Here is a 12,109-nt window from a genome sequence, read left to right on the forward strand (position 1 = left end):
TTTAGGGTTTGCTAGTTACTATCGCCGCTTTGTTCCAGGTTTTGCATCCCTAGCTGCCCCGCTTCACCAGTTGGTGGCAGAGCTGGCTGGGACTAAGCACAAACGCCCCTCCAAGCGTACACTGCAGGACGTTTGGACAGAGCAGTGTGAAAATAGCTTTCAAGAGTTGAAAGCTCGGTTGGTGCATTCCCCCGTATTGGCTTATGCTAATTTTTCACAACCTTTTATCTTGGAGGTTGATGCCAGCCACTGGGGTTTGGGGGCAGTGCTTTCACAACAGCAAGCAGATGGCAAGGTGCGTCCTATAGCCTATGCTAGTCGAGGACTAAAGCCCACGGAGCGTAACATGTCTAACTACAGCTCCATGAAACTTGAATTCCTAGCCTTGAAATGGGCTATGACTGAAAAATTTAGAGAATATCTGCTGGGTAACAAGTGTGTTGTCTTTACCGACAACAACCCCTTGAGCCATCTGACTACAGCAAAGCTTGGAGCTTTGGAACAGCGCTGGGCTGCTCAGCTCTCTTCTTTTGATTTTTCAATTAAGTATCGTCCAGGTCGTACAAATGGCAATGCAGATGCTTTGTCCCGACAGTGTCAGCCATCAGATCAAACTGTGTCTTTGGAAACATTGCTTCCTGGTACTTCCCTCCCAGACTCTTTAGTCCAAGCAGTTTTACCACCCCAGCAAGTAATCCAATCGACGATTTCGGTTTTACCCTCCCGTTCACTGGCAGACCTTGCTACTTTGCAGAGGGATGACCCTACGATTAGTGGCTTTTTGAAGTTTTGGCACAGAGGAACTGGCCCTACTCGTCAGGAGAGGAGAGATTTGCCAGCCGCAGTGCTAGAGATGTTGCGCCAGTGGAGGAAATTGGTAGAAAAGGAGGGTGTCCTTTATCGGCAGATTTTTCAGCCAGATGGGGGGGAACCCGTGTGCCAATTAGTGGTCCCTCATAGTCTCAAGAATGAGGTTTTACATGGCTTGCATAATGACCATGGTCACCAGGGAACTGACAGGACTGCAGACTTGATACGCAAGAGGTGTTATTGGCCAAGTATGTTTAAGGAGGTTCAGGATTACTGTCAGCAATGTGAACGTTGTGCGCAGGCTAAAGCAGTTTATCCCAAACCTAAAACAACCATGGGTCACCTCATGGCTGCGAGGCCCAATCAGATTCTGGCAATTGATTTCTCATGCCTTGAGATGTCTGTTGATGGCCGTGAAAATGTATTGATTCTTACTGATGTGTTTTCAAAGTTCACTCAGGCCATTGCTACTAAGGATCAAAAGGCAACTACTGTGGCCAGTGTTTTGGTCTATGAGTGGTTTTACCGCTTTGGTGTCCCCTCTAGGATCCACTCTGATCAGGGGAGGAGTTTTGAAGGAGCAGTAGTTCGGCAGCTGTGCCAGTTATATGGTGTGGAAAAGACGCGCACCACTCCTTACCACCCACAGGGTAATGGCCAGTGTGAGCGTTTTAATCGGACTCTGCATGATCTGTTGAGAACCCTGCCCCCTGAGCAAAAGCGTCATTGGCCCATGTATTTACAGCAGCTTACCTTTGCTTACAATACCATGATCCATCAAACTACGGGTGAGTCACCTTATTTTCTTATGTTTGGCCAAGAACCCCAGCTCCCAATTGACTTCCTGTTAGGCCGAGTAGAGGAACCCACACAAGGCCCGGTGCACACTTGGGTCCAAGAGCATCAGAAACGTCTGGATGTTGCTTATAAAGGTGTGAGAAACCGGACCCAAGCAGCAGCGACGCTGCGTGCAGATCGTCAACCTGCCCCAGCTTCTGACCCCTTGCCATTGCATCAGTTAGTGTATTTGAGAGATCATAGCATTCGGGGCCGGAATAAAATCCAAGATTTTTGGGGCGCTACACCGTATTGTATTGTCCGTGCCCCTGCTGATGCTGGTCCTGTGTATACAGTGGCCCCACTCCATGATCCAGAACAGAAAAGACAGGTTAATAGACAATTGATTAAGCCGATCCCTGCTGATATCTGTGAGAAAATAAGGGCAGAGCTCCAGCAAACTCCTAACCTTAGAAGTTCACCTGAGCGGTTACCTCTGTCTGAGGATGAGGGAGACTTGTATGTGTGGCAACGAAGGGAGTCCCCAAGAGGTGACCCCCAAAGTGTACGAACGGATTCTCCACCTTGTCCCCAACAACCCCCAGAGGACCTGGCTATAGTAATGAGGCCGCAGTCCAGAGGAACTGAACCTGGTACCCTGACCCAACAGTGTAGTGTCCCCACTCCATTAGCTGAAAGTGGTACAGTTAGAAGAACGGCACGCTCAACAGCCGGCCACCATTCCAATCCACACCATCTGCCCCAATCAGCTGAAGCCAGGCCACCTAGTGTACATTCAGTTACAGCTTTTTACAGACCTTGGCTTTAAAGTTTCATTGTCGGGTCGCCAATGCAAAAACCAGGGGGGAGAATGTGACAGGTGAGACCTGTGTCTGGGAACCGCCCCTGGTGGGCGGAGCTGGTCTTTGCTCCTTTCATAAGCTCAGGTGTGGGCAATTAGGTATTCCCCAGCAAACCTGAAGCTGCAAGTGTGTGCTGCAAGTTGGTGTTAACTTCTGTCTATGAAAGCTTCTGTTAGAACGGTGGGAAACATTGCTCCCGTGAGAACGGTACAGTGGACTTCATCGCCACTGACCCACAGTTATTAGGGTGTGACACGAACTTGTGGACAGGTAACAAAACAATTAAGTTGAGGAATATTCCTGTGTTTTATTGTCCAGCATAAGTGATCTCCTGCCTTTTATTCACAGAGTACCGAGCTGCTGCTTTGCCCGGTGGATTTCTGGTTGCGGGCAAAGGACCCGACACATCAGTGTGTTTTAATTTGTTTTAAACTGGTGTAAGTCGACAGACTGACTGTTGCGGCTGTCGATTGTTTTGTTTTGTTTTTGTTTTATTTTTTCTGTATCAGTAGGCACCACAAAGATTGATTCTTTTAGTATTTTAACCCTTTTCTTAAGTGTATATATATTGTCGCGAACGGTGAAGGCGCTGCAGGGAAAACAAATCCTTTTTTTTTCTCACCGCTTCTGCATGCACAGCGGTGGGCCTGAGTGAAGACGGCACTGAAGCTTTTGTTTTTCTCTATAGTGTTTTGCCCATTTTGGGGTCGTGTGTCAGTTGCCGTCCCTTTTTAACCTGTGTTATGTTGATTTGTTTTTAATGGTTCCCCGCAGCGCTTGTCCTGTCTCACGGGCAATCATACAGTTTTTATCGCTTTTAAATAAGGTAAAGTTTTTAATTGTTTTCAAGTGCTGCTGGTACATTGTTACTTTTATTTTGTATTAAAATTTAAAATCTTTTTAACTGACTGTGCGCCTACGGCTCTGTCCTATTTTAAATAGGTACCTACCACGGGTCACATAATGTTGTTCATGAGACTAAAGTCAGTGTAAATATGATATGGCCAATATTATAGTTACTATATTAATCATAAGTTATTACAGCAGTGAGTTTGAAGTCTCAAATCAAATCACTGCTATTGTGACATCACATGTGCAGGTACACTGGTACAGCACATGTGAGTGAAATTCATGTGAGTGAACTCTGTGTCTAACACTGAGCTTCAGTAAAGATTCAAGTTGCATTTATTTATATGTCCTATCACCTTAAATCTTCACTCAAAGACAAGTATCTTTGAAAGTGTGTATATAGATGTATTATATATAAGAGACAAATGTTGTTCCTTCAGTATGTTGGCATTACTAAATTTGGCTCAATGCTCACATATATGTGTAAAAAGAAAATGTACGAGCTGTGAAAACTGTTTCTGATAGAATGAAGAGTAGACTGATATATGAAATATTACTTTATTGCGTGAGAAAATCAGACCATGTCATAACTGCTTTAAGTCATACAGAATAGATATCAGAGCCTTAAACAGGCTGACTTCTGCTAAATGGGTCAAACTGGGCAGAAAGTAAACAAACACATAACATCCTTATAGAATATGATGTAACACTATAGATCAACTTACCTCAGAATATATAAAGCATATAAACAATTACAGCAATATGATGCAACAAACACAGCAGTGCTACTAATCCAAAATACTCAAAGCTTCATAGAACTGAAACAAACATTTATTTTTAGCTCCATTCTGCTGCTGATACATACTTTAGGTTTCTGAATATTAAACTTGTTTCTGCCTTTCATAGTGTGTAACTTGAAGGCCCTGAGTACTTTCTCCCACACTGAAAACACTGAAATGATAACATTATTTGAACATTACCTAATAAGACTGATTCAGGACAGATAATTAGTGATGTTAAACTTTCCTAGCAGTCCTTCACAAACAGGGAACAGTCTGTCTATTCTCTCCATCTGTCAGCTGCTGCTGGCTCTTCCTCCTCCTCTTCCTCACACACTGCTGAGTTTGTCCTGGTGGATCATCAGGGGTGCAAAGCCTCACAGATGATGTGCAGCAGTGGGTCCCTCAGTCTCTCCTCACTCTGGACACTTGCAGTTGTCACACATGGAAATCAAATGTGTGATAAGCTGCAGGATTCAAACACAAGTGTAACTTATAAACACATGTTCATACTTTTATTCCACAATCAGAGAGAAAGAAACAGAGAGAGAGTGCAGGACAGACAGACAGGTGACAGTCTCAGGTGTATACACTGCTACAAAACAGCACAAGAGAAGGAGGATTTAGTGTTTGTGTTATTACGAGTGCTAAACAAGAAGAGTTCCCAGATGGTACAGTGGACACATGTGTGACTCCTGTGATTAAAGCATCTTTCTTTCAGCTTAACGAGTGAACCGTCAGCTCGTTCAAACACACGTTAAAGTCCGTTTGGCTCGACACCACCGAACAGAGGCAGCAATATAACATAGCTAACATTAACAGTGCAGTGAATCCTGCTTGTGCCGTGATATTCAGGACTGCAAACCGAGCAGCATCACTGACTTTCAGCTTGTTGTGTTTGTGGATATATGACTGACTTTAATTATCCATAAAATCATCACATTCTCTGTAAGATTAAGGTCAACTATATATATATATATATATATATATATATATATATATATATATATATGTGTATATATATGTGTATATATATATATATATATATACACATATATATATATATATATACACATATATATATATATATATATATATATATATATATTTATATATATATATATATATATATATATATATATATTTAGAAGTAGAGGCTTTAAAACCAAGTAAACGCTGAAAGTACAAACATCGCTAATGTCACATAACTTTGCCAACAGTAATGTTTTAATGTTCTTAAACATTCGCACATAAATAAGTGACATCATATTCAGTACTTACTTTTGACAGTTCACTCTTCGGCCGCTCCCGTCTGCCGTATTTTGCGGCAAAATTATCCACACCCACCGCCGCGCTATGGATTGTGGGATATATGGGACCACGAAGCGTGCACCGGACCACGCTTGATATTTGGGGAAATCGACGGCGCATTTGGAGTATGCATTTGAAGTACACTTTGAATTGGGACAGCCGTTGTCGCGTGACGGTGACGTACTCGCACTTGAAATGCGTACTTCAAGCGTGCATACCCTGAATTGGGACACAGCCTTTGACTTGGGACAGCCTTCGTCGCGCCGCTGTGACATAAACGGCCTTAAAATGCAGCCTTTAAGGCTGCAGACCCTGAATAGGGATACAGCCAATGTTTGAAGCTGGAAGATCTCTTTGTAAATATCCGATAGCAGCTAGGTCCGCTAACTTTCAGCAGCTGTTGAAAGGATAAAGTTGTGGTATACCAGTGGTTAGAAATACAATCATTACTTTAGGATTAGTTTAACACAAAGTCATTGCTGACCCGGGACCATTGCTGTGAGTCACAGTGCGCAGCATAAAGGTCCTTTCACATCAGACGCAGCATGTGCTGCTAATGCTAACTGCTAACTAAAAGCCAAGGATCCAGAATTTGTTGCGCTGGCTGCTGGGCTCTGTGGGTTTTTGCAGCAGCTCTACTAGATGCACCTGCTCCTTGTCGTTTCTATCTCTGACTTTATGTCCTCTACAAGAGTTTGGTTTTTTTGCTGGTTCTTCAAATATTCAATAAAAACATGTATGCTCATTCATAACGAAGACGGCTTTGTAACTATCCCCACTAGTGAAGACTGTCATTTCCACAATACTGCCCCCCTCCCCCCCGGTAAATAAAGCGCCCCTCCGACAGCCAAACCCATCTGTTCTCTGATTGGATAGTTAAATTTGTGATTGACATGACATTGGCCAATCAGATGAAAGGAAGAAAAACAGGGTCAAAATTCGTACTTGTAACTTGAAACTTGAGTGCAGAGTTTCTCATGTTTTTTTTGGCTAAGTCCACACACAAATCTTTTTTACACACACACAAATTCTTTTTACACATACACATCCTGATTTACAAGTACAAAATATTTATGACCACAATTTGAGCCCATAAAAAATGCACTGAAACGGAAATATTCAAACATCACATTTTAAGAGAGTGCCAAATGATTTAATTAAATAATTACTAATTCAATATTTTTTAAATAAAATTGTATATAATTAAATATTTAAAATTGTAATTATTGAATAAATAACTTTTAATTAATCCATGCTACATTTAGTTATTTACAGATTTATTTAATTAATTGAGTTTGGCACTCGCGTGTAATTTTTAGCCCCAAACCATGCAAATGCTTAAAATACCATGATTTATATAACAATGTGTCATGATACGACACAGCAATGGCAGTCGACAAGTCAGACTACGCCGAGTGGCCTCTCAAGTCTGGATTAAAGGGGAGGGTTGTGTCAGGAAGACCATCCAGCACAAAATGGTTAGTGCTGTTAGCCAACGGCGCGTCAGTGAAAACTAATATTAAATGTTAAAGTTAAATGAACTTCCAATAAACAGCTACCCTACTAGGATGTAAAAGTTGACCGAATGTTTGTCCACGCTACAGTTAGCTTTAGGTTTTGTTTTACTTGAATTTAATTTTCTATTTGTTTGCATGAAATAGAATCTAACAGTGTATTATCACTTGAACATTTTTCATGTGCGTTTGCTTCGGGGACTCCTTCCTCATATTAAACCTTCTTGATCACTGTCACATTGGAGCATCCCAACTTTATTTAAATATGTGCTTGTCAATAAGACCAAATGACTGAAAATAAAGAAGCACCATTACTCTTTATGTCATAAACATTTATTTATGGTCATTTTTTTACATTATGAGGCACTGCAGAAAAATATAAAGCAAATATTTTCCAGTCTACACAGAAACACCTTCATTACTGAATTATTCAGTCTTCTCATCTTGTTGACTAAACTCCAGCTGACGTCAGCCGGCTCTGATGGGAGTGTTTTCTGTTTTAAGAACAAACGTTGATAGCATTGCAGTGATTTGTCTTAGTTTGTTAAAACAGAATAACGTGGCTGGAAATCAAATTATAAAAAGGAAAATTTCTTTCAACAAAATTATATTAAAGAGTAAAAAAAAACAGATAAACAACATGTTCTGTTCTGCAGCTGTACACATGCCAAAGAGGACTTGCTGAAAAGGCAACTGTTGCATTTCCTGTTACTGTTGTTTTGATCAAGGCTCTGAGTTGCCGTCTCCCACCTCCAGTGGGAACATGATGAGGTCCGACACACTGCCCCACTTTCTCAGCTAGACTGTGCACACGTCTGCTGGTAGTACTTCCTCAGCATCTCCAGCTGAGCGGAGCGCACTAGGATGTGCGGTCGAACAGATGCCAGCTTCTGACAGGCCTCTTCTGGAGTCCAGCAGTGTAACTGTCAGCAGGAAAGCAAACGGTCAACACAGCAAACCTGTCGCTTGATGCCCGAGCGACTCATCAGCCATGAGCATGTTTCATACAATCACCACTCTGGAATATTGACTTAAACATTCTGTGGTTCAGAGCATGTCGAGGTAAACGGGTCAAAAACTGAGTTAAATGTGTTTTATCTGAAATGACCATGTGATTATATTTACATACAAATACTTTAAAGGTAAGTACGCTGGAATAAGAGGGTAAAAAGTCACTTAAGTCACTCCACATTTACAGCCGTCAACACAAAAACTGCATCAAAAATATTGTTTTTCTGCAAAATTACCAGCTGATTACACACCACTTAAAACAGGCTCTGAAACTGAAACGATGTCATCTCATTGAAAGGCCACTTTGTGTTCAAGTAGTAATAAAAAACTAAACAAACAAGAAAACACCCACAAATATTTCTGAAAATGTTTTGTTTTTTTAATTTCAAATATTGTATAACGAGACAAAACTGCAAACATGAAGGCAGATTGTAACAAACTGAATCCTTTCATCGAACCACCAAACAAACACACTGGTCCTCCCTGTGCACACACTGCTGCTGTCATTGTGTTCGTGTTTAACAAAATAAACTGCAGACATAAGTGTAACTCTGTCACTGAGCTAACAGCTGATCCCTCAGCATGTTTGTGTCTCTGCTCATGCTGCCTTCACATTCGATCATTTTCAGCTTTTTAAAGAACTTCAAGGGACAAACTGCCTGACATTTCTTCAAGTGGCCCCCAGGCTGCGAATTTGAGACCCTGACTCAAAATAAGTTATGCAATACTCAAAATTACCTACAGTATAAATTGTTTCTCCTTTCCTCTAAAATACATGCAGGTTAGGCACGTTTAGGCCACTCTGTAATATTGCCTGCTCCACAAAAAGTAACACGTACTTATGACGTAAATACAGGGAAATATTGTTTGTTTAGCTGCTAAATTACCAGGAAATTACACAGTACTTAAAAATACTTAAAAGTGCTTAAAAGTGCTTATGCGCTGCTCAGATTTTATAGCAGTATAATTATTTGCTTCCTGTAAAAACCGGATTTGTTGCCGCCTTATTCTTATTTGTTCAAAATTATCCAACATAACAAATGTGAATTTATTATTCGATTTATTTCTTTATTTTTTTATCCGCCCTTTATGCTTTATCTTGCGTTACCATGAAAAGTGGGATGTTCTTCTCTCCACTCTGTTTTTGTGCTGTCTGCAGTTCAAACAGCAGGCGGCAGTCTGAGTGCGACCTCCTCACAGCATCATACTGACCCGTATGAGGTAGGCGGCAGCTAATGTGGCGCTCCGGGAACGTCCAGCCTTGCAGTGCACGTACACACTTGTTCCCTGCTCTTTATGCTGCAGTGCAAACTCCACGCCTCTGTGGAGGTTCTCCATGCTGGGGACACCAGTCAGGTCCACAGTGCTCAGCCTGAGCTGCTCCACACCAGCAGCCTGCCACTCCTGCACCAGCACCGCAACAATAAGTGACACAGTGTATGAGGGGCGGCTCTTTGCCACTGTTAGGGTTTGAACTTCTATCACACATCAGTATTTAACTCATCTTGCATATGCATGACAGCACAAGGTCATTTCAAATATTTAAACTGCACGTCAACTTAATAATGGGAACTCAAACGAAGGGAACTCACCTGGGCTGAGTTGCAGAAATATTTGGTCTCGTACTCTTCGTTCATGGTGATCACCCCTCGAACATTTTCTGTTTCCAACAGCTGCAACAGCACAAACAGCACAAACAGGCCATCAGCTCTCAGAGATGAAAACTGCAACTGCCACCAGAGCGGTGCTCTAAGTACTCTTTCTCTCCTTTATTTCATTTTTTATGAGGTCTTGACAAAATATATTTCCAGTCTCCTTCTCTGCTCTTTATACAAACACTGGTGCATCTCAGAAAATGGCAATATTGTGTAAAAGTTCATTTTTTCCAAGATTTTTTTTATTTTATTTTGATGATCACAAAAAACATAAATCTGGTATCTCAAATTATTACAATATTTCATCTGGAGTCCACAGCCATGAGGAAGACTGCTGACTTACCAAATGTTCAGATGGCAAAAATCAACAACCACCAGAAGCCACCAGTCACTGCTGCAAAAGCTGTCAGTTCACAGTGTGCAAATATTCATGGAAAGTTGACTAAAAGGAAAAGTATACACAAACAACACACGTGGTGACACAAGGTGGTGTCAGTGTCACAATGTACACAGCAAAGGGGCCGCAGCCACTGACTTCAATAATATCAGCCACTCATAAACAACAGGCATCTTACCTGAGCTAAGGAGAAAGATGCCTGAGGTCCTTATTCTAATCATGTAGCAGGTAATATCCAGTATGTGTAATGTGACAAAAGCACAACGTTCAGTGTGTGTTTCATGGCATTTTTACGCAGCATGTTCCTTGTGTAACAGTCTTTACATTAATAAGCTGTATTCCTCACACTGAGGAAGGGATGTTTGTCTACCATCAAAAAAGAAATCACAGTCCTACAAATATCCAAAAGCTTCTTTGCTGGGACCAAAATTACTTTTATAAAAGGAAAGCCCTTAGCTCGGGCAAAGTAATCAAACACACAAATAAGTGGCCAAATGTGCATCTGCGGGTGGTGCTGGAGTGGCCACAGTGGCTGTAGGCAGGACGCACTGATGGGGCATCGTGAAGGAAGGGGCGGAGGTACAGAGCAGCAGAACAATAGCAACAGCGGTGTGTGAATTAATGCTAAACATAGTATGAACATTAGTCTTAGTGTTTTTCATTTTCTACTGATGCACACTGCTCCTGTAAGGATTCAGAGCTATGCAGTAGTCACTGTGTGCTCCGTCTGACTACTGCAGAAAAACAAACCTAATAAATCATGTTGACCATCAGAGGTCTGATGATCCAAGAGGACCAACTATGGGCAAAAACTACTGAACTGCGAGACAGTTTCTGTTTATATGTTAGCTTGTTAGATAACTGAGGCGGTGTTACAGCAGTTTCTGCTTCAGCTGGAGTGAATCACCCACAAATCACAGTATTCGCTGGTTGAGATAATGACTCACTGTGAGTTACTATTTCATAATTGTGGCTTCGCATATTACTGTCTTTACAGCATTTCTGTGAAATTGTACACGCACACACACACACGCACACCACTACTATAACAACTTGCCAAAACAAAGTCAACGCCGCCTCGTTAGCGCAGGCTAGCTCGGCAGCTGGTCTAAAGAGTCGTTAGCGTAGTCGAGCGCTAGCTAGCAGCTTCAGTGTTGGACAGGCGGACCTGTTTGGTCATGGACCTGAACGGCAGCGCTCCGAGGATCACGGTTTCATCCACTCGGTCAAACCACCGTCTCGAGGACACCTTCTCCATGACAACGTTGTAGGCTAACGTGGGGTAGAAGAGCAGCCGTGCTAACACTCCCGACATGGCTGAGCTATTTTCTGACGAGTCGTGTAAGAATTGAACTTGTGCTGTGGAGAGCTCAGCCTCTCATCATTACTCCTCCGTGCTGCTGTGCGGCGTGTGCTTCGCAGCCTTCAGCCCACATGCTGTCAGCTTCCTCCTCCTGCAGTACGACTTCCGCCGACTGCTACCCCTTCAAAATAAACACACTGACCTTCCATCCATAGATTCCGTCTCAAATCAGAATATTTTTTCTGCTCGACCAGCTGATGTTAAGGTGCAAAGTCGAACATATATAATGAGTACAACAACTTCATATATCACTTTTTTAAAGGACTGTCAGAACTTTTTTTACACTTTAAAATTTAATCTCTCAAAAAACTATTCCAAAATAAAAGCCTGATTTGTCACCGCGCTTTCTTATCATCGAAATAAATCACGGTATTTGCCAAAGATACGTCAGAAAATCTCGCTACTTAAAACTATGAAAACAACAGCCCAGCACTCTGACGTAGGCAGAAGCTTCAGCTCTCAGTCCCCTCTCCTGACCTCACAGTTTGGACTCAGGACACAAATGATCTCTTCTTTTAAGGTTAGGCTCAAAATGTGCCTTTTGTCAACCCACGCTTCAGTTATGCTGTCATAGTCTGTATTTGCTGGGGGACTTGCCATGATGCACTGAGCACTACTTCTCCTCTCTGTCTCTCACTCCCATCGTGTTTATATACTGTGCTGACTCACATTTCAATGTTGAGCTTTCCTGTAATGTTTAGGGCCTTTCCCTTGTTTAATATTGTCATTCTATCATAAATAAAAAAAGATTTTCATTGTGTGGTTTATTCTTCATATAAT

General features: G+C 41.9%; 1 protein-coding gene across 1 annotated transcript; it reads right to left on the reverse strand.

Moving 5' to 3' along the window:
* Positions 1 to 7,237: 7,237 nt before the first annotated feature.
* On the reverse strand, positions 7,238 to 11,409 carry ptpmt1 (protein tyrosine phosphatase mitochondrial 1). The gene is made up of 4 exons (XM_063469462.1): positions 11,135 to 11,409; positions 9,507 to 9,587; positions 9,127 to 9,318; positions 7,238 to 7,826 (listed from the first exon to the last, which is right to left on the reverse strand). Exons 1-4 carry the CDS (start codon positions 11,279 to 11,281, stop codon positions 7,698 to 7,700), a joined length of 549 nt encoding a protein of 182 aa, XP_063325532.1. The 5' UTR covers positions 11,282 to 11,409; the 3' UTR covers positions 7,238 to 7,697.
* Between the last annotated feature and the right edge of the window lie 700 nt (positions 11,410 to 12,109).

Source organism: Pelmatolapia mariae, linkage group LG1 (genome assembly GCF_036321145.2).
Source record: "Pelmatolapia mariae isolate MD_Pm_ZW linkage group LG1, Pm_UMD_F_2, whole genome shotgun sequence".
NCBI lineage: Eukaryota > Metazoa > Chordata > Actinopteri > Cichliformes > Cichlidae > Pelmatolapia > Pelmatolapia mariae.